The sequence below is a fragment of the Schistocerca piceifrons genome, chromosome 2 (genome assembly GCF_021461385.2).
Source record: "Schistocerca piceifrons isolate TAMUIC-IGC-003096 chromosome 2, iqSchPice1.1, whole genome shotgun sequence".
Lineage (NCBI taxonomy): Eukaryota > Metazoa > Arthropoda > Insecta > Orthoptera > Acrididae > Schistocerca > Schistocerca piceifrons.
This window is the reverse complement of record NC_060139.1, coordinates 509,847,828-509,871,942: the sequence shown is the minus strand read 5'-3', so window position 1 is coordinate 509,871,942 and position 24,115 is coordinate 509,847,828. Positions and strand designations below refer to the sequence as shown.

The 24,115-nt window shown below is 40.4% G+C and overlaps 1 protein-coding gene across 1 annotated transcript in view; it reads right to left on the bottom strand.

Annotated features, from left to right (window-relative positions):
• Nucleotides 1-1,616: 1,616 nt before the first annotated feature.
• Nucleotides 1,617-24,115, bottom strand: part of LOC124776323 (esterase E4-like) — an 80,663-nt gene continuing 58,164 nt past the window's right edge. The window contains exons 7-10 of the mRNA XM_047251261.1: nucleotides 19,890-20,059; nucleotides 9,856-10,009; nucleotides 2,214-2,343; nucleotides 1,617-2,040 (exon numbers count right to left, since the gene is read on the bottom strand). Coding sequence (XP_047107217.1) covers nucleotides 1,857-2,040; nucleotides 2,214-2,343; nucleotides 9,856-10,009; nucleotides 19,890-20,059 — 638 coding nt within the window. The 3' untranslated portion in view covers nucleotides 1,617-1,856. The remainder of the gene's footprint in view (nucleotides 2,041-2,213; nucleotides 2,344-9,855; nucleotides 10,010-19,889; nucleotides 20,060-24,115) is intronic.

The window sequence follows — 24,115 nt, the reverse complement described above, 5'->3', positions numbered from 1 at the left end:
TTTACACCACGTACAGCATCATCATTCAAGATAATTCTGTACCAGGCAGCCTTTCAGCATATAGTTAGATGATCTCAGTCACACAGTCAGATTTTATGTTTACAGTGGTACACACAGACTAATATTAATAATGGCAAGGACAATAATGTATCAAGACAACTGTATTTTGTAGTGTAATATGCCAATTTTTTATTGACTGAATCCAATATGTGTAACTATTAACAACATATGTAAGTCACCACTTTAGTTAAAATACATAAATCTTTGAGAATTTTAATTTTTTTATCTGCAGACTATTTTAATACCAGTGGGTTGACCATGCCACAACCCTTTTCAGTAACCACTTTAAGAATAAAAGCATAGGTAACCTGGGGTTAAGTAAACTTGGTTATGAATTGTACCTTATGAATTGTACCCTAAAAGTATGTGGAAAAACTGCTAATCATGCTGGCTTCACCAGATCTCCTGATCCTTTGAGTTTCCCAACATTTGTACATTATCAAGTTTACGTACAGGGACCTGGGTACAACGCAGAGTATGTCACAAAGAAGAAGATTCAGCGAATTAAGGATCGAATTTTAAAATTGGTCTCTTTGATAGTCATATGATTAGAGATGGAACACTTGTTCAGTTAGGCAAGGATGAGACAACGCGTCGTTTGACTATTGGGCAATAATCCTCCAACGTGGTGGTTACTTACAAGGTGTTTCCATTATCAGGTGGAAGTAAGAAACTTTCTTTCAGTGCACCTACGAACATTGTTTGATCTGTTATTTTCCTGAGGGTTACTATAACGAATTATAATTATCTAAATCGAACATGTATTTTGTATTATGTAGCTGATGTATTTAAACTGGTAAGTGGTCTGTTTCAGTTTTCGTCAGCACAATCTGTCAGGTTTCTATATTTGTTTCCAGGCACCATGATAGATGGTGCAGTGGTTAAACAGGGAACTCGTATTTGGGAGAAGGATTAGAATCACTAAACAGACATTTAGATTTAGAATTTCCATAGTTCCCTGATTCTCTTGAGACAAACACCACATGCCCCTAATACACTCTTGCTTCCTCTTAAATAATGTTTCTGTCGATTTCCAAGCACCATATTCCAGTACTTTTTTTATACGCGTCGAGTATGCTGGCGAAAACTGAAGCAGTGAGACTATAAATTTCTACTATTTACATCAATAGAGGGTGGAGTGCGGTCTCTGAGACGTGCTTTCAAAATTTCTGTAAGTTAATGATTCTTTGTTTCCCTTCAGTTGAAGAGTCACAGATTTCAGGTTAATCTTTTTTAAATTTTAGCCCTTTACATTACTGGTACAGAAACTAAAGAATGACAATCTGGACTACCCGCTATGAAGAGCAATATTTATTTTCCAAATTGAACGTATGAAATATTGTCACTGCTCTTATTAGATATTTTACTGTGTGATTTGATTGCCAGAGACACGGTTAGTAGTGCTCTAAAAGAAGTACGGGAACTTAAACTAATGAGAAATGTCTGTTACGCGACATGGAGACAATGATTTTAGCATACCAGCTGCAAAAGAATTGTCATTAAAGCTTCAGATTTACGAAATGAGGGTACAGTCAGATGAAATACAGACTTCGATCTATTCTACCAACATAAGCAGTTTATTTTTCGCAATGGTTTACAAGTTTCAAAGTATTTTATAAGATAATGAAGGAATACTGTCGGTAATAATTACACATAATTACACCATAATTCAACATACGGCACCGCACACACTTTCTTGAACCCTGAATACAAATGCAGAGACCGCGTTCCTCTGTTCCGTAAAGGTGCAAGTTTCCTTTTCAGTGCGCATTATTGACAGCTTTTGGTGAGTGACGTTACGAAGATGACTTAACACCAGCTTTCTTTTTATGCAGCGCATCCCAGAAATCCATCCTCTCCTTGAACAAATTTTCCTTGATTGCAAGTCCATCGTTCGTTATCTCCAGGTATTGGCAGTGGTCCGCACTCACTGCAGGCCAAGTTACAGAGATAATCTCGTCGCCTCCTGGTGTTGGTTTCCTGAAAACGATGAGAAATTGCACAATGTAATTACGAAATCACATCTTCATTACATACCAAAAACCGACTATGTACTGGTTCACAGTAGAAAAAAGTTGATAAACCAGAAAAAAATTCATCTCTACTCAATATGAGAAGTAAATAAGGAATAGCAGTAAATGTAAGTAATTTACCCAGTCTTAGCGAAATTGGTCCAAAGTTTAGTCATTCTGGCGATGACCCTGCCCTCCACACTATTCGGTGGGCTGGGGTTGAGGAGTCCAAAACGAAACAGGTACGGGATATCATCAGCGTGAGCCGCTCCTGCACATAAAAAACCATTTGCTGTCACTGTCATTTCTTTAAGATATCTGATTTCATATAGAAAGGTGGAACACGATCAATCAATGCCGCTAGACAGTATAATTCATGTGGATACTCACCTAGTACAATAATCCCCTCTCAAGTGGGTGTGTAACTATTCACTAAGATATTTATTTTTTACTGTTTATCTAGCAAAGCACAGTATCACAAACAGGAATACTTCTCCGATTATTAAGATACAATGTATACTAGAATTTAATGAGATACTGTTTTTGCCCTTGATTTCTGTCCTTGCTCTGTGAAAACCGACTACCTGAATTGAAGTAGACCTGCACTTACGCGGGACAGGTATACGATTTATACAGAAGAAAGGCTATTCACATACCACGTATACTTCCATTCAGCTGTGTTTATTAAATTATTTGCAGTCTATTTCGGATCATCATTGTCTTCCTCATCATTCGCTTCAACACCGTTATTGTTTAGTGCACTTCAGTAACTACATCCTATTAATGCGTTTCGTAACTATGAGAGTTTTGAGTCTTATAGTTAAATGACCTGAGGCATATTTCTAATCCTGTGCTTTTTATACATCATAATACTATTGTAAGACATATTTCTGTTGTCTATCGTCAAACCACAATTAATTAAAATAGGATTGAATAGGAATAATTAATATTTGTCACGTTGGAAATAATTGTGGTAGCAGGGAATATCTGCACCAAAGTATTGTTGATATAATTTTAAAAAAGGGCGGGAGAAACCACGTACGGATACATTTTAAGAAAAGAGCTGGAAAGACCGCGCATTGATACATTTTATAATGGTAGCAGGGATTGTCTGCACCAGAAAGCATTGTTGGCAGGAGAAACGGCACTTTAGCGTTCGTAGGAAGTCAGTAGTAAGCGAGAAGTGAAGCGAGAGGTTGAGAGGAGTAGTGTGCCTGCCAGCCACCAGCTATGATTTACAAGAGATTATAAACGGATGTACAGAGACAACAACTATTATCATAAGAGGAACTAATATTATTGAATTATTTTCTTTGCGAAACTCAAGACTACTGAAGGTATGTTTGTGAAATGCTAGTTGTAAGATTATTGTAAAAAGTAAGTCCCATTTGAACGTCTGCAAAATCATTTCATTACCAACAGTAAATATTTGAAGCGTTTTCAGAATAGAATTAATTTTTGCCAGCATTATTGCATTATTGATTATTGATTATATTCCATCCAAAAAACCATCAACGTAAATCTTTGCAAAATTTTATTGTTGTCAAGAGAAAATTTAACTATGATTTACGTAACTTCTCTCAAATTAATTAAAGAATAACGTGAGCTTTGCTATTAAAGAATAACGTCAGCTTTGGCAATAAATAGAGCCACTTATTATGAAAGCCCACCAGCAGCTAATAGAGGATAGTGAAACAGAGTAAGTATATTCATGTCGCAGTTCGATGTAGCAGTCAGATGGCGATCCAGTAACAGTAAAAAAGGTAAGGAACAGTTTTTGGTTATTGCAGATAACGACTGAGGGCCACGACGACGACACATTCTACACTCCTGGAAATGGAAAAAAGAACACATTGACACCGGTGTGTCAGGCCCACCATACTTGCTCCGGACACTGCGAGAGGGCTGTACGAGCAATGATCACACGCACGGCACAGCGGACACACCAGGAACCGCGGTGTTGGCCGTCGAATGGCGCTAGCTGCGCAGCATTTGTGCACCGCCGCCGTCAGTGTCAGCCAGTTTGCCGTGGCATACGGAGCTCCATCGCAGTCTTTAACACTGGTAGCATGCCGCGACAGCGTGGACGTGAACCGTATGTGCAGTTGACGGACTTTGAGCGAGGGCGTATAGTGGGCATGCGGGAGGCCGGGTGGACGTACCGCCGAATTGCTCAACACGTGGGGCGTGAGGTCTCCACAGTACATCGATGTTGTCGCCAGTGGTCGGCGGATGGTGCACGTGCCCGTCGACCTGGGACCGGACCGCAGCGACGCACGGATGCACGCCAAGACCGTAGGATCCTACGCAGTGCCGTAGGGGACCGCACCGCCACTTCCCAGCAAATTAGGGACACTGTTGGTCCTGGGGTATCGGCGAGGACCATTCGCAACCGTCTCCATGAAGCTGGGCTACGGTCCCGCACACCGTTAGGCCGTCTTCCGCTCACGCCCCAACATCGTGCAGCCCGCCTCCAGTGGTATCGCGACAGGCGTGAATGGAGGGACGAATGGAGACGTGTCGTCTTCAGCGATGAGAGTCGCTTCTGTCTTGGTGCCAATGATGGTCGTATGCGTGTTTGGTGCCGTGCAGGTGAGCGCCACAATCATGACTGCATACGACCGAGGCGCACAGGGCCAACACCCGGCATCATGGTGTGGGGAGCGATCTCCTACACTGGCCGTACACCACTGGTGATCGTCGAGGGGACACTGAATAGTGCACGGTACATCCAAACCGTCATCGAACCCATCGTTCTACCATTCCTAGACCGGCAAGGGAACTTGCTGTTCCAACAGGACAATGCACGTCCGCATGTATCCCGTGCCACCCATTGTGCTCTAGAAGGTGTATGTCAACTACCATGGCCAGCAAGATCTCCGGATCTGTCCCCCATTGAGCATGTTTGGGACTGGATGAAGCGTCGTCTCACGCGGTCTGCACGTCCAGCACGAACGCTGGTCCAACTGAGGCGCCAGGTGGATATGGCATGGCAAGCCGTTCCACAGGACTACATCCAGCATCTCTACGATCGTCTCCATGGGAGAATAGCAGCCTGCATTGCTGCGAAAGGTGGATATACACTGTACTAGTGCCGACATTGTGCATGCTCTGTTGCCTGTGTCTATGTGCCTGTGGTTCTGTCAGTGTGATCATGTGATGTATCTGACCCCAGGAATGTGTCAATAAAGTTTCCCCTTCCTGGGACAATGAATTCACGGTGTTCTTATTTCAATTTCCAGGAGTGTATGTTTCGTCGGAATAATCAGAAAATCACTTTTAATAAGCAGCAGTTAAATTTATAAGCGAAGATTGAGAAAGAGAATAAATTTCAAAGGGAATATTTCATTTGTTGTTATTAAGCAAGAGATAGAAATCCTAAGGGAAGGTTACGTAATATATTGTAAAATGTAAGGTTATCATTAACAAAAGAGGTATAGAGGAGACGGGAGGTTTCACTAGTGACAAACATTGTTCTAAAGATCAGCTGCATTATTCTGTAACGTGGTGTTTTCACTCGATCACCTGTTTTTATTCCTCTCCGAGTTAGAAGCTTGTCTCCAAGATTTTGAATGGAAATGTGAAGCTATGTTGGACCCTCTCCTCACTAAATGCAGACACGCCACACAGGGAATAAGAATTACTCGGCTGGCTGCATCTACAATAACCTACAGTAGAGTATCTTCCGAACACGAGCAGCCTTAGGGACGATTAGATTTTAACATCTAGTCAACAAAGACGTTATCAGAGAGGAAACGTAAGGTCGGATTGCAGGAAGGAAAGAAAAAGGTTGTGCCCTGTGAGGTAACGGGCGAGTTGTGGTGCCCTGTAAATAATATATCTTCGAAGTTGGGGCTGCAGCACGGGCCGCTCGACCAGCCGGGGCCCGGCAGCCAACACGGGATGCCGAACGCTAGCCGGACGAGAGAGGCAGCCCCAGCGCATGGTCCAGCCACGTGGCTGGGAATTCCGCTGTGACGAGGACGGTGCTTTGTGTGGATGAAGGAAATGTCTATGCCGGGAGTGCCAAAGATGGCGGACTTTGTGAAACCATAATTAATAGTAGCCAGATGAATCATGATACCTCAAAACGAAACATGTACATTACCATTATTTGCACGACGATTCTGATGGTGTAATCAGAGATCGATTATCTTCATTACTTTAAAGTTTTATATCTGACGATAAATTATACAAATAACACCCAGCAACGAATTTCCAAAATCTAAGCACTTCATCCCATTTTGTCGATCGCCGTATCTTTAGAAGGCTATTAGTGTAAACCTAAATTAGTATGAATTATAGGCATGTAACTTGAATAGTACACGAGTTATTGGAGGTCACAGTGGCTGATTACTATCGATCGCGTCCGGTCATAAGTACTCCACAGTTACACGAAAAACGGTAGCAGCATGCTTACAAATACATTTCTTCATCTGTGTCTTTGTTTATATCCGATATATAATATTCATGAAGAAACTTGTTGAATATGTTCTGTGTTTTAAAAAGCACAGAGGCATTAGCCTACAGGCCAATCTTTTGCTCTATTCCTTTGATATGTGTTTATTTAATTTATGTATCTAATAATGTGTGTTAGAACGTGTTTATGGTCCAGCTGTAGGAATACTTATTTTATATCAAGTTATTTAAATGCAAATCCAGTTTTTCGATTGTGCTTCATTATGTTTGTGTGGATATGTTGGCTTGGAGACATGGAGTGAGCGCTCTAGGCAATGACAGAGCTCGTTAATAGTGAGACTGTATGGAACTGGGGGAGGAGAATCGTTTCGGCCACAGGGCACGCAGTGCCCACGACGGTACGGCACAGGACAGGGGATGGCACGACGCGACGGACGCACAGTTGGCGGAAGGACAGAGTATGGAGCGGTTTGTGCGTGGTCGTGGCAGACAGAAATACTTTGGAGTGCCATCTTCTGCACTTGTGGGATTTCCGTGGCTTCCACGGTGAAGATGTAGTGTGCGTTTAGAAGTAAATATCTCGCGAGCTGTGTTGTTGTTCATAACTAATTTCGTGCTGTAAGAATCTATTTTTTCCCTGTTATTCAACTTATATTTATTTAATTGCTGGACCATCGATACCAATAAGTGTTTTGCAGAAATAACCACATTCTCGGAAGTACTTTTACTATCGTACTCATCATCTAAAGTCATTAGGATAATACCTACAAATTTTTTTAATTGCAGTCTTTCATTTATAAATTTATATCTAACATTCATAATTCGCTGTTGCCGAGTGATAGAAACCTTCGACCATTCGATTCATGTATGTATTCTTATCGTATACTGTAGATTCAGCAGTATTTGGCCTGTAATGCGGCAACTACGTATCCCAGCCCCTAAACAAAGAAACCAGCCAAAACTTTTAATATTGCAACTCTTAGTCAGAGGATACGTAGTTGAAGGCCACCCCACAGCATCGCATTATTTTGGAAATCCCGCAGCCCTTTTCAGATACTTTATCCCTTCATACACCGTTTCGATTTAAGGAAATCACCGCAAATTATTATTCATTTCGTTGGAGGGTCGGCGGGATTTCTCATAAAAATGCTTGTCGTAGACGATTTGTTAGCTATGTGCCGGCTACGACTCAGATACTGTAGGTGGTCAATATATTGCCTAAACGAATCACGTTTGAGAACGTACTTTGAGGTTGCGTGTAAAAGAAACATTCCTCCGTCGAGAATATCGTTTTCTTTTGTATATAATGTGAATCACCCCCTCATCGACCTTAAAATGTCTGCCAACTGCCGAGTCGTACTGCGTCTGTCGTCGCGAATGACACCAGCTCGCTGCAACATGTCAGGTATGATTGCCGTGGATGCCCTCCCCGACCGCTGCAAATTGTGGAGCTCCGCCTAACCGCCTTCTATTGACCTCACCGCCCATGCCCAGCGACTGACTGTACTTCTGACGACAGTAGATGCTGCAGAGACTTTGCACAAGCGTTTGTGAATATTCCCCACAGTTTCTTTCTCTGCAGTGAGAAATTCAATGTAGCACGTTCCTTGAATTGTTAATTAGTTCCAGACATTTTAAAACTGTCCTACAGTTACACTGTCTATAGGAAGTTACGGAAACTTGGCGCGCTCACTCACGAGACTTGAAATAATACATACGTAAAGTATCGCATTCTTAGAATTGTTTTCGGCTGAGAAGAAAAATGAGATGCATTACTGTCTGCACTACCCTCGTACTAAGCTCATAATGTATCAGGATATCCTACAGACAACACAACTGCGTTGATCATTCAGTTACAAGCTAGAAATAAAGCATATTTCGGACTTGCGAAGAGGTCAGGTAAGGAGAGGTACTACGCCTGGGGAAGAATCTATGTGGAGCGCAATGTTCCGTCTCCTGATGTTAATGCATCGCTGCTGTAGACAGTACGCTCAGGAAGGGTATCACTGAATGAAGAGCTGCAGAAATAAACAAATATACTGTCTACTGCGAAAGAGGTGAATGGATGGTGATGTGAGACACCATTACGGTGTATAGTAAATGTTCAAATAGTTTTTTTGCACAAAATAAAATCCAATAACTAACATCAACTATTCAAGGGCTGTGTATTTCCATATCTAAATTAGTTAATTATCACGGTACAGACATTACTAGACGTAAGTCGCTCGGAGGTGAAGTTTGGAACGATAATTCGAACCTGCATTTTCACGGTCAGAATTCGTCGAGAGATTATCTCCGAATTAACAAAGTTTAACATGCTAAACTGTTGGATCTATCACTCAGACTCGTCAAACAACATAGCACACATTTGTGCCGAACGATCTGCGTAGCGAGCAGATTTTAGAGATTTCAGTTGGAGCAGATAACGGCGAGAAATTTCCGCGAGATTGCCGCTGCGGAATGTATCTGTTGCCCTCCTGTGGTATTTAAAACGAAATACATATATTTTCCAGGTTTTCAGGAGAGTAAAATTAAAGGAAATAAGGAACTAAGCTAAACCAACTAAATCCAATAACTAAAATAAAAGCAAACATAAAGAATATTTATTTATAATAATAAATAAGAAATATTTTAAATTAACTAACTTATAATAATATATTAAAATAATAAGTAAGAACTTTGGGAAGTAGGTTACGCACGGGGTCCTACGGTAAGGTGCAACCAGATTGGCGTATTGTCAGAGGAGAGTACATGTTTCAGGTGTCCTGTAGCCAACAGTTCTGTTGTGGTACTAATAAGAGGTACATCATACTATGAGAGTGAAATGATCCGGGAACTAGAAACGTACACCAAAGATGAAATACGCCAACTAGTACGATTCTTGTTAGCAAAGCGTCTAAATTGCGCACAGATTAAACGTGAAACTCTGGCAGTACATCCCGACCAAACGTCACATCCGTCCGACGATACGGAAATGGTGCAAATGATGTGCGCAATAACGCAAAATCGTGGGTGGTGCTGATATGGAATGAAAGAAAATCTTGCGCCACAATGTTTGCACATTTTCGGCAAATTGACAGAACAACTAGGGGAAAGATATGCCAATGAAGAGACCGTTAACACAGCCGTTTTCTAATGGCTTGGTAACTACACTGAAAAATAGTGTAATGTATTATCTCGCTTTGAAGTGTACTCCAGAATCAAAAATGTTACTTATCTTATCATAATAATGTCTGACACACACACACACACACACACACACACACACACACACACACACACCCAGCCACACTTGCAGTTACGATGGCAACTGCGCCGTTTAATTAACAGACGACAAAACAGTACTGCTTGCTGAAATTTATACCTTTGTATTTCGAGGCTCCGAACATCATCTTGAAAATGTTTAGCTTCGTTTCGACATCGAAGAAATAGAAGTAGACGGGTTGCGCTGCAGGGACTGAAGCATGCAACCTGGTGACTTCCAGCGCTGTGTACACGAAATAGTAATCTCCTCGTAACTGTAACACATGAAAACACATTGATCGCATTCTTTCGCGGGACTGAGGACTGTAGTTTCTCACGGAACAAGGACATTCTTTAGTATACTAACGAGTAGGTACTTACGCTGGTAAGCTGTCTGCAATACCAGTACGTATTTTCATTATCTCTGTCCCAGCGACCCACTTTACTGTAAACATTGCGTAAATTGACATGTGTGAACAATGCTCGAAGAAAGGAAAAAAAAGGAAAGGAAAAAAGCTTCAAAAAGACGAACGTATCAGTAACTGCTGCTGAGTAGTTAGCTCCCAAAAGGGTCGAACAATTTTGCATGGGGGCAAGCTATGTTGAGGTTTGTGCCAGCACACTTCTGTTAGATATGCAATGCCTGTCAGGGGGACAAATTCTCAAACTATTTGAAAGTAAATCTCATGAAAGCTAAACTTATCTTTTTTCAGTCTTCAGCAGAAAGTAATTTTTATGCACAAATTTTAAGTAATAAATGAATTAATAACGTATTTTTTCCAATTTTATAACCTAATTCTTTTCGGTTGTTTCCATCGTTCATGTTTTAATTTTCTACTTTAACACATTTATTTAATGATACATTTATCTAGTCTATTTTTTTCAGATATTGCTCACACATAACAGTAAAGAACGTCTTTGAGACAGTGTTCATGCAAAACAAATGATTGTTTCATTTGTTAGTCGAATTACATATATAACAGTCGCATACTGGTTGTTTCGTTTATGTTGTTAGTAGTAATTATATTAATAGCTGACTGCAGGACCAACGTTTGTTCACGTTTTGGTTGTACTAAGTTAAGAATAGATGTCCCTATTCTGACGCTCCCTCTAGCTAACTAATGCAAGAAGAACATCTTTTCCTTCACTCTTAATGGAAGAACTGAGATGCCAAAGTTATATCAGAGGAGAAACACCATGACTAATTCCATTTCTGCAACCAACGTTGGTTACTCCGTTGCCTGATATTATCTCTAAATTCATGCGAATTTGCGATGTTAAACACCATGATGGAATATTTGGATGTATATGTTGGTGGTGAAAGTTTAAAGAGGAAAAAGGTGTAAGTAATGTTTAGCATCAACATGAAATCATAAAAAGGTCGCAAATTAAAGGTTTAGACTACATAAACTACAGTGGGAAGTTACTTTAAAAGAAAAAAAACATGGGTGAAGGCTGCAAGAAAGTAATGTCATGATAATAAAGGATATGTATAATTGAAAAAATTAATGATTTATTGTGTCAGTGAAGTATCTGTATGATTTTCTAGACGTTATCACCAATACTTTGAAAGAATTTTCGAAGAGGAAGGAAATGAAATATTGTCACATTTCCATGGCGTGACATCAGAGAATGTACACTATTCTTATCTTCAAGGATTGACTTCTGTAGGTAATATTTGTTGAAGGAGAGGAAGAGTACCAGAAGCAGCTAACAGCAAACCAAGGCATAACAACTTACAATATTTCATTACTTCCAGCAAGTGCCGATCAGGGGTGTCCAAGAAACATTTCATATTTATCCTTGGCGTCACAAGCCAAAGGCTCAGAAGGATAACCAATCTCTTTGCTTGTGAAATGTCCCCTATTGATAAGAGGGGTAAAAATGCACCAGGAAATCTCATCTGCAATGCAGAAATAAGTATGATTATCGATCACATAAATTCCTATCACGAAAAACTAACTCACTATGAAACGTTTAAATGGGCAACTGAATGTCAAACTCATGCATGAGCAATTTCAAATATGGCATCCCCACACAAGTAATATTAAGTATGACTTTTGGATAAAAATATTCAAAGAACGGTTTACACTTACTCCACAGGTTAGCAAATATGGAACTTGTTAAGGGCTTAAAAATAAATTACGAAGATACTGAATGAAATACCAAGATCGTTCCTGATACAGTACCGATGGACCATAAATGCAGAGCTTCAAATTTTTCTGGAAAAGAAGTAGGTCAAAAAGAGGGTGATGTTGCAGGTATTGCTATACATTTTATGTACAATCTGTCACTTCCTAGCATGCCGGTGCCAGATGCGTCCTACCTCTGGAAACGTAACGTTTGGGTTCAATATACATTACCTCAAAACAGGACGTGCAACATTCTAAACATTGTAAATTTATGATGGCGTCGCAAAAATAGGCCTGATGAAGTGTGTATTTCTTTACTGGACTTCACACAAAATTATTTGCGATCCAACATAAAATTATTTTATATATTTTCAAATAGGTAACTCAGGGAACATTAAGAATTAATCTACGGTAAGATTCCTGTGGCAGTTACGGTTTCTCAGCGTTTTGTCGCAATTAGTTATTTCCCGGTTAGAGACCATTCGCTACTGCGATATGACAAGGACTTCATGGTCATTAAGAAGAAAATGTGAGCTGTTTATAGTATTCACAGGACATGCACTTTGTAGAACTTATTGCTACTGCTAAGTACCTTACAAAACTATCAGGCGAAAGTTGTTTCAACTGAATATTATGCAGTTCAAAAATGATGGTCAGAAAATTACAAATGCAGTGTCATGTCCTTAGAATCAGTGAACAGGAAAGTATTCCCATGAAGTGAGAAACAATCTTTCACTGTATCAGAATTCATGGAATTTGAATACAAAAGTGAGTGTAGTGGAAATGTGACAGCAAAGCGCACATTGGAGGCCTAGTTAGGCATACTTTTTCGTTTACTTATTGATTTAAACACAAAAGTAACTGCTGCATCATACGAAAACTGTGTCACTGAGCGGCAAGAAAACGGCTGACTCCAAGAAACTGGAGTCATATCCCTGAAGAGCACATTTCCTTTTATGGAGCACTCTACATCTGACTTTTAGCGGACTATGAAGAGCCTGAATGAATAATAAATATGGGGATAGGAGCATTTTACCAACCCTTCTGTTTCATTGACTGTGTTCAGTAGTTAAAAGTTGGTGTTCAGAACCTGTATGTAAACTTACAAAGTTTAGGTATTGAGAAACAATAAAGCTGGACTTCAGATCCTATTATGTAGCTTTACAGTAACAGTTTGTGTGTTCAAATCAATAAATTTTGGAGTAAACTGTTGAGTATCACGAAATTGCATTTGTGAAAAGCAATTGATTTCAGGAACAATACATGTCTACCAACATTAAGCGTTAAAATAATTGTATAATCACGACACTGAAAATAGTGTTTGGTTATCATCAGAAACTGTATCCTGTTTTCCCTCCGCACGTCTCATAAAAATGTATTCGCTTGGCGCCGGCAGCGCTAATTCGAATTACTTGGCTTGTCGCCGGCAGTTTTGACATTATCGGGAGATTATAAATTGTTAAGTTTTACTAATCTCATCGTTAGTTCTCATAAGTTCACAACCCTGTTACCCTACTTTCATAAAATTCCAAAGAGATACATACGAAAATATATACTAAATTTGTTTGTTTCATACACTTTTTTATTTGCATTGTCTTTCGTACTTAGTATTTCTCTTTCGTATGATATGCAGAAAAAGTCTCCAAGATGTAACGCAACTCCGCAAGACTTGCACATTAAGTTTGTTGTTCTTTTTCGTTTTTGAAACATACATGGCAGTTCCTTCGTTTTAGTTTATTCGTTTCGTAATTAAGTATTAGCTGATGTTGCTTTATGTGACCGGAAATGCTGTCAACCGGATCATGATGGGGTGTACGCGATGTAGTGGCAACCCCTAAGTTTTGCTCAGAAGCAGGTACATGATCTTTCATCTACGACACTTTCAATAAAAAATCGTGAAATAAGAGACTCTTGTGGTCTGTATCGAAATATTGCCATGTATGGAACGCATTAAATAATGCGCAATTAAAAACGTGCATGCAAACATTTTTGACCATTTTATACTTTTTCTGTATGTAGGGTAATAGCTCAAATATAGGTCTGCCCGATCCACGCCTTTCATGTATGTGCTATAGTCTAATTCACTTTCAGGTTTTTTTAATTGTGTAATTGGTTTCTCTTCATTTTCTTTGAATATCAGTCAAGGTGGCATTATGTACTGTAGAGATCATTCGTATCGTTAGTTTTCGACACTCTACAAGCCTGTGCGAGAACTTCACCTTTCCGTTGATGACAAGCTTCAAACACATTGACTTTTGCGCGCTTCAAATTTTCCGGAAATCCTCTGTTTTGCCGTATGGTTCCACAAACTCTAATTTTCTTTGGAAGTAACTTCTCTGCGAGTTCTACACTTTTTTAATAGTTATCCATGTAGAGGTGATGTAGTTTCCATAAGAAGGTCTCAATAGTTCCATCACTGTTTTCGCCCAGCGCCGGAATATATCTTGAACGAGGAAATGTATCCAGCACTCGAATCACACAGCATCCGAATGAGTGTGCCATATTTCGTAAGTTTCAACGGATTGTACACTTTAAAATTTAACCGTCCACTCCACGGTATCATTCCATCATCAATTGAGATGTTTTTGACTTGGGTTAAAGGTTTCTTTCAACTTTTTGGAAAATTAATCAGTTACGAATTGCACTTTGAAAAGCCGGTCGGCATTATCCAGTTTATTGCTGTTGTCGGAAAAATGAAAAATGATAGTATTTGTCTGAATCGGTTGCAGGACATCGTTTTGTGAAATATTGATGTGTATCAACGGATTCGTCGATTGTCATCGGTCCTTGCTTTTTTTACAGTTCCCATAAGGTAAGCAAGCACAGGCCATTTTCAAAGTTCGGGTCCCGTAACGTCGACGAACTTTTTTTGTATCCAGTTTCCTTGTATTGCAATTTCGACTGTAGTACTTGTTGGTTTCGTTGCTAATATATTCATATAGATCGTTCCCAATATATAATTCTCCGATATTTTCGACGCTCTGTGTATCTTTGGGAAATATGTTTGAACCCGCAGATAATTGAAATTTATTATTAGTCCTCGGTAAATCAAAGTCTGACCACCGTGCGCTGTCTTCTCCTGATTCATACCAACCAGTTGGCAACCGTAGCGTTCGCCGAGTTGTTCTTGGACGAGTTGTCTTCCGACGATTATGCTTCACCTTCATTTGTTTTGATATTCAATGTCTTCTTCCCAATCGGCCAAGTCGTCCGCGCATCCATCGTGATTAATCGTGTCGCCTCTTTCGTCTGCCATGATGAAAGAGCACAAGTACTTACGAAAACAAGAAATTTGTTGGCGTGTGTAACTTACTGCTACCTAAACAAAAAAAAGATAATGCAAAAGATACTGAAGTGCTGCCGCCGGCCACTGAGCGATACTATGCACACGACACCTCTGTGGTGTCGCTGGACGGAATAGTGTTAAAATAATTCTATAATCACGACACTGAAAATAGTGTCTCGATATCGTCAGAAACTGTATCTTACTAAGTGTAATTGAACTGACAAGGCAGCAAATAAACATTTTTCCATTTTTCTCAAAAGCAACAGGCATGGACTAGTGCTGTTTCTGCAGTCAGTGATTCTGCGAGTGGGGTTAGATAGAAATGCTCCTCTACATAAGTTTCGCCGTGAAAAGTTTGAGAAGAGCTGCTCTACAATACTGGAGTATTTGTCTGCATAGAAGTGGCTATGATTAGAAAATGCAGTTTCAGTTTGTTGATTGCCGTTTCATATTCTCAGAATTACCGGTTTCGGGCAGTGATATTTATCTTCTGATCTGTTAAAAAACACAAAGTAAACAGCGATAGGGTTCTGCGTTTACAATATCACAAAGCTAAAGAGTTTCTACTTATTTACAACAGTAACGTTGTATACACAACATTCACGTAGTTACAGAGTAACACGCCTCAACGAAAACATTGCCACTTCAACTGTACTATCCTAAAGCTAACTCGTATGCCGTAGCCTTACGTAATAAATTTAAAAGAAATTTCATTGATAGAAAAAGCCTATAGTGTTACTGACAACAGAAGTAAGTGACCTTGACCGCTCACATCCGCACGAAAAGTGCTCAGAATATAAACCCTTCATCCCAAAAACAGCGCTATAAGAGATCCGCATGCAAAACCGCGTCTTACCACGGAAAACATTTGAATGGTCAATCATTAAATGTCTAAGACAGGAACTTTGGTAAAACAAATTGCTGTATTTCCCTCTGCTAAAATAATTGCTCGATTTGAACAACCATCTTATTTTACTGGCGTAATAGTGTCACACAGCTATTCAGTCTTCAAAGTGCAGGTGTGGGATTTCAGTGATGTGGTCAGAGCAAAAGCAGAACGGAAAGATATTCATAAGAACAAGCCTATCTAACAGTATGTTTGGTAAAAGGCATGTTATGACGCTGACATTCCAATATCATTGTCTGAAAACTTAACTGGTGCGGTGTTTGATATTGGCCGGCTTGAATCAGGAATGTGAAAAACTGTTTAGTAAGCTGCCTATATTGTACTGTTCCACTTTGCTTTGACCACATCATTGAAATCCCACACTTACACGACTAGCAGCAAATATAATTGTGTACTTTGAAGACGGAATAGCCGGACAAAGTCTATTTTTCAGAGAGCGCGATTATTTTAAGCAACTTACGACCGCAAAATATGTGTGATTTGCAACCCATTATTTAAATACTTTGCCTCTTCGCTTTACCAAGGTTCCTCTCTTAGATCTTAAGTAATTAATCATTCTAATATCTCTCGTGGTAAGACGGGCAGTTTTGCATGCGAATGGCTCATGTTACTGTTTTACCATTGTGTAAGCACATTTTCGTGCGGTTATGAGCGTTCGAGGTCACATTTTTTACGTGTGCTTTCTGTACGTACAAACTGATTTAAAAACAAAATCTGGAGGTAATTTGTGTAGTAAACATGCCAGAATATCTAAGATAAGAAACTGAAGAGATTTTCCTAAATTGAAAAACTTATTTTATTAAAGGTTATGAGTTACAAAAGTTTTACGATATCCGCCCCTTCCTTTCCATTAAATCTTCGTTGAGGGAGCTGCGTAAAAGCCAGACCAAGTACAGGTGTCTAGCGAAGGAGTCTTTGATTTCAGAATTAGACATCTTGAAAACTAAGATCGATAGGCGAGTGCAACAAACGGTATGTTTATTGTGAAAGCTGTGAGCATTTTATACAGAAGTTTCGAAACTGTTCGAAAAGCTGCTAACAAATCGCACTGTAAATGCAATACGTCGTGCCTATACAAAGTGCAGTGCAGAAGAATCACGTCCACCGCTGAAACGTTGAAGGAGGTTACCGAACCGAAGGAAGTGTTTGAAATCATGTATTTCACTGAACAATGTGTTTTTCTGGTACTGGAGTACCACAGGTTAAAACACAGTCCTACAGCAAAAAGGCCAGTTTTCAAACACGTCTGAATGTTCCAAAAGAATATTCGCAAGCTATTCGCCAGAATCCGACGGACAGGCTACGCGGTCGATGATGTGGAGGGAAATTTTGGGCCAAGGAAAACTATTGTTTCGTCCTGAAACTGTCGCCCAGGTTTCTGTGATTATTCAGTGAAATAGTAATACGACCAGAACGAAGAACTGCAGCAGATATTGGTTCGAAGCGTTCCAGCACGTACAAGCCGGCCGCTGTGGCCCAGCGGTTCTAGGCGCTTCAGTCCGGAAGCGCGCTGCTGCTACGGTCGCAGGTTCGAATTCTGCCTCGGGCAGGGATGTGTGTGATGTCCTTAGCTTAGTTAGGTTTAAGTAGTTCTAAGTCTAGGGGACTGATGACCTCAGATGTTAAGCCCAATAGTGTTTAGAGCCAGTAAAACCAGCACGCAGAAAATACTGAGACAGGGACTACACATGTTTCTACTCAGTATCCAAAGCTATTATAGCACACTTGTACGACCCGTGCGACAGACAGCTGACTTTGCGAATCACATTCTGACAATGATTCATAATGAAAGATTTGATGCTGGCTGCATCTGATTCACAGGCGAAGTGCTTGCACCGAAATGGCGGTGTGAACACACAAATTAATCAATTGTGGGGTTCTCAAAATCCTTATTCGTGTCAAGCTGAATTACTGTATAGTGTTACTATTTAGGCTGCTGCGTGTAGCACAGACTTTATTGTCCCTTCTCCCATGCGAGAAAGCATCACTAATGAATGTTACGCTACATTTTGGAACACAGCGTGGGAGTGTCGATCGAGCACAGAGTGAGTGCTTCAAGCAAGATGAGGCCAACCCACATCGCAAGGAACTGGTGCTTGGTTTTCTTCAAGAATACTACAGGAATAGAGTCACTGCGCTGGATTATTGCACAGAATGGAATGGCCTCCATATCCGTGCGACCTGACTTCCTGTGACAGCTGTTTGTGGTGCACATCGAAAGACACTTGTTCGTAAACCGTCCCACCGTGCTGGACGAGCTACAATCGCCACTCTGCTTGGCATCTGAATTCATTTCCGTCGAAACACAGTAGTATTTGATGGAAATTTCGTTGTTCATTTGCGTCACCTCTATACTGTGTCTGGTGGATATTCCGAAACGGTTGTTATTTGGTTGCAATGACTGCCTACCGCGGACTAGTTAAATTCCTACAAGCTGCTCAAGCTACCATGTGTTAGCTACTTTTCGAGCCATTTCGAAACTTTTGTACGACTTCTGCACAAAATTCTTACCGCTTTCACCATCAATATACGCTTTTTGCACCAATCTATTAAACTCATTATTCCATATATTTAATTTTGAATTCGAGGACGCCTTCATTGGAGACCTTGTATGTCCAGTTTTTATCGTGATGATGATTGTTGTGATTGCAAAATACTGAGACGTATTCTTTAAAGAAGAATAGGAAAACTGTTAGAAGCCGACTTTGGGGAAGATCATTTTGGATTCCGGAGCAATACTGCCCCCACGACTTCTTAGAAGGCAGGCTAAGTCACGGCAGACCGACGTTTATGACATTTGTAGACTTAGAGAAAACTTTCGACAGTGTTGACTGAAATTCTCGCTTTGGAAGTCTGAAGGCAGCTGGGATAAAATACACGAAGCGGAAGGCTATTTACAACATATAGAAAAACCAGGCAAGAATCATAATAGTTGAGGGGTAATGTCTGAAAAGGAGGTGAGAAAGGGCTGTAGCTTATCCCGATGTTATTCAATCTGTACACTGAACAATCAGTAAAGAAAGAAAATTGTTGTGTAGGAGAACTAAAAAATTTGTGGGTTACCGATGGCAGTGTAATTGTGTCAGCAAACGCCTTAGAAGATCAGTAAAACGGTATGGACAGTGTCTTGAAAGGAGAATATAAGATGAACATCAATGAAAGGAAAACCAGGATATGGAATGTAGTCGAATTAAATCAGTTGATGCTGAGGGAGTTTGTTTGAGCAGCAAAATAACTGATGATGGCCTAAGTGAAGAGGAGACAAACTGTTGGTTGACAATGTCAAGGAAAGTTTATCTGAAGAAGACAGACTTGTTACATCAAATGTAGACTTACGTGTTAGGAAGCATTTTATGAAAGTATTTTACGGAATGTAGCCACGAATGGAAGTGAGACATTGACGACGAGCAGTTCAGCCAACAAGATACTAGAGGCTTTTGAAATGTGGTCCCACAGGAGAATGCTGAAAATTACATCGGCAGATGGCATAAGTAATGAGAAGTTACTGAACAGGACTGAGGCAAAGAAATTTGTGGCACAACCTGACTAGGAGAAGGGATCGGTTGATAGGACACGTTCTGAGAAATCATGTGATCACAAATTTAGCATTGGAGGGAAATGTGAGGTAAAAGCCATAGATGGAGACCGAAAGATGAATAAACGAATTCAGAAGGATGTAAGTTGCCGCAGTTATTCCGAGAAGAAGAGGCTTGCATAGCATAGAGTAGCTTAGACGGCTGCATCAAACCAGTCTTCGGATTCAAGACTACAACATAAACGTGATCGTCATGGTAACCGTCTAAGAACCGCGTTGCCACCTCTGCACGTACCTGCGCATACTGCAAGAACGTGTCGTCGCCTAGCGGCCGGTCTCCCAAGTAGAAGCGGCGGATTTCCTGCGCGGCCGCCCGCTTCTCGTCTGGTGTCGCCGCTGCCGTGGACGGAACCAGCGCATCGAAGTTGGCGTTCAGGTCGCGCCACGCGTCCTTCTTGCCCAGCACTGCCGGAAATTCAGATGTTTGATCGTATCGTCACTGTAAATGAGTAAGCATGGCGTCAGCCCGCCCGGTTAGCCGTGCGGTCTATCGCACTGCTTTCCGGGCGGGAAGGCGTGCCGGTCCCCGGCACGAATCCGCCCAGTGGATTAGTGTGGAGGTCCGGTGTGCCGGGCAGTCTGTGGATGGTTTTTAAGGTGGTTTTCCACCTGCCTCGGCGAATGCGGGCTGGTTCCCTTTATTCCGCCTCAGTTGCGCTCTGTCTGCGATTGCTGCGGAAAGACTTTCTCCACGTACGTGTACAACGTAATTACTCTACCACACAAACATTGAGGGTTCCACTTGTCTGGTGTGAGACATTCCCGAGGGGGAGGGGGGAGGGGCGAGGGGGAGGGGCGCGGGGGAGTGGGGAGAGGGAGGGGGGAGTGGGTCGGGGCGGTCCACTGGGTGCCGAACCCCGAACCGCACATTAACCATGGGTTCAGAGTGGGGCGGCGGTGGCATGAGTGGACTGCTGTAGCCTATTGTGGGGTTGTGTACCATTGTCGGCTACAGCGGGGACGAAGTCTCTCCGTCGTTTCTAGGTCCCCACTTCCATACAATACAAGCATGGCGCCGTTTACCAGCCGTTACAAACGGCGACAGAACTGGCACATGAGATACCAGTAATTCATGCCCTGCAGCGGATGTTGTGACAAGTCTCTCTTTTCCACATAACTACATACTGCGTACGTCACATGTAATGCTACTGATGTGTACACTGCGTTAATAGATGTACTGGAGAAAACGTAACTTTAAATGAAGCAAGAGCAAACAACTACTAAAATATGCAAATTACATATTTTACGTTTTTGATAACTTTTTTAAATACAAGTACTCTAAAGAGTACACAAATGTCAATGGCCATCATATCCTAAGATCTTGAGGCAGAGAGACAGCTTTGTGTAAGATAATTCTATGAAAGCGCCAGAAAAACTACCAAGATACAAACGCCCACATTGAAAACTCTTATGTAAATGAACAATAAACGATTAATGGTACAGCAATGAAGTTCATTTTAAGAACATTGTCTCTAATAAGTGTAACAACGGAAAATCATTAACAACCAGTTAGAAAAGCGCAGTGCTTTTGTAGGCACTCCTTGTCTATCGCGCACTGCTGATAATTGCGAAAGTAATTGCAAAGACAACGCCGACGCAAATAGTATTAGGTCTAGCGTATATGGATCCAATATGTAGTGTAGCTACAACAAATATGTCTATGTTCGTCTGTGAAAATAAACTGGATAAGCAACTTGAGCTATCAGTAAACGGAACCTAGCTGCATAACACTGTGTGCGTGTTGCGTGTCAGTTCGACTGTCCTTAAGCCCTCAACCGATCGTTACATGAGAATCTTTAATATTTGGATAACCTATCTGACTGCGTATCTGAGTAAGAATTTACGGGTGATACAGAGTCGGACTTGTGCAATGGAATGTACTCGATTAGGGTACATGACGTGTTGTGGTGTGTCAGTGTGTCTGTTTTGGCCCTAAGGTTTGCACTCACCTTTCCAGATGACTGCCCTTTTCCATGTGGTTTACAGCAATTCGAAGCAACATGCAGCAGCAGCGGCAAAAACTTATTGTCACTACGAATGAATTTAATAAAAAGAAGTTGCTTGGTTCCTTTTAACTACTAAATAACTTGTGAGAAGGCATTTAATTAATTTACTTGTAACTTCAGAAACCAATAATAATAATAATAATAATAATAATAATAATAATAATAATAATAATAATAATAAACCCTGTGGAGGCCCAGGAAAAGAGTAGGCCTCTGGTATGTTCTGCCAGTCGTAAAAGGCGACGAAAAGAGCAAACTACTAATAGGGCTAACCCCCCTTTTAGTGTGATTAGTTGGTTCAGGACAGAACTAATGAAGCCTAGGACAAGCGCTATCACGAAACTTCCTGGCAGATTAAAACTGAGTGCAGGACCGGCACACAGTTTTAATCTGCCATGAAGTTTCATATCAGCGCACACTCCACTGCAGAGTGAAAATCTCATTCAAGTGCTATCATGGTCGGGGATGACGTTTGAACCCTATACCCGTCCACAATGGTAACGACACTGCTAGCCACATGGAAAATGATTTAAATCCAAATAGAGGTGTTATGATGGATATGCTTCCTGCAACCACCCTGGAAGGAAAACAAAGACAGAGGATGAGATGGTCAGATGAAGTTAACCAACACCTCATGTTCTGTTATTACCAAGCAACAAACTTAGGAACCAACACAACTGGATACAGATCACAAGTATACAAAACATTTATTACCAGATACCCTGAATTAAAATTTTTAACATAACATTGGCTGGCTGATCAGATCCGTGTAATAATCAAAAATAACAGGATACCCAAGTCAGAATTAGAAAACATCAAACAACAATTTTAACGAATACTGTAACAAAGTAATGTGCAACCAGAAGAAGAAGAAAATACAGTAATGGACTCAAACATCCCAGAGCAAACAAACGAAGAACAACACGCATAAATTAAACAATCAGAGGAAAACGAAATCTTAAGACAGCTACCAGAACAAGCACAAATAGAACTCGAAGTAACACACACGTTAGATATAGAAGAAAAATTTCAGCTGACATATATAGAATACAAAGACACAAATACAGACATTAGACCATTCTTGCATAGACCACCAAATAACCCACAAGTCGAAACAACAATAAAAACTATCAACACAATCATACACAACAAAATAAATGAAAACACAACTATGGAAGAGTTACAACTACTGGTTTATATAGGAGCACTCACTACACTAAATATACACACTAGGCAGAGATCAGAACCAACCAACACACAGAAGAAACCCACAAAACCAGCATGGCAACACAGGCTACAGATCAGAATAGAAAAACTGAGAAAAGAAATCGGACAGCTAACACAATTTATAGGAAATGAAATGTCACAAAAAAACGAAAAAGGTTAGGTAAAATTTCTCAACAAGAAGCGATTGAGCAATTAGATGAAAAGAAGCAGAAATTACAAGCATTGGCCAAACGACTTGGAAGATACAAAAAAAGTGAAAATAGAAGAAAACAAAACCAAACATTCAACACAAACCAAAAGAGATTTTACCAGACAATAGATCACACACATTAAAATAGACAATCCACCAAACATAGCAGACATGGAACACGTCTGGAGCAACATATGGCCAAACCTGGTACGACATAACAGGCATGCACAGTGGATACAAGCAGAAACAGATACATACAAGATGATACCACAAATGCCTGAAGTGATAATTTTGCAACATGAAGTCACCCAAGCAATTAATTCTACTCAATTGGAATGCCTCTGGAAAAGATAAAATAGCAAATTTCTGGCTAAAGAAGTTCACCTCAACATATTCACATCTAACTTAATTATTTAACAATCACATTGCAGACCCATACACATTCTCTGATACACTTACACATGGAATAACTTATATGAAACCTAAAGATCAAGCAGACACAGCAAACCCAGCTAAATATCGCCCCATAACATGCCTACCAACAATATACAAAATATTAACTTCAGTCATTAAACAGAAATTAATGACACATACAACACAGAACAAAATTATAAATGAAGAACAAAAAGGCTGTTGCAAAGGAGCACGAGGATGTAAAGAGCAACGGATAATAGATGCAGAGGTGACATATCAAGCTAAAACTAAACAAAGGTCATTACACTACGCATACAATGATTACCAAAAAGCTTTTGATAGTGTACCCCACTCATGGTTACTACAAATATTGTAAATATACAAAGTAGATCCTAAACTGATACAGCTCCTAAACATAGTAATGGAAAATTGGAAAACCACACTTAATATCCAAACAAATTCAAATAATATCACATCACAGCCAATACAGATTAAGCGTGGAATATACCAAGGAGACTCATTAAGTCCTTTCTGGTTCTGCCTTGCTGTGAACCCACTATCCAACATGCTAAATAATACACATTATGGATACAATATTACTGGAACATACCCAAACAAAATCAC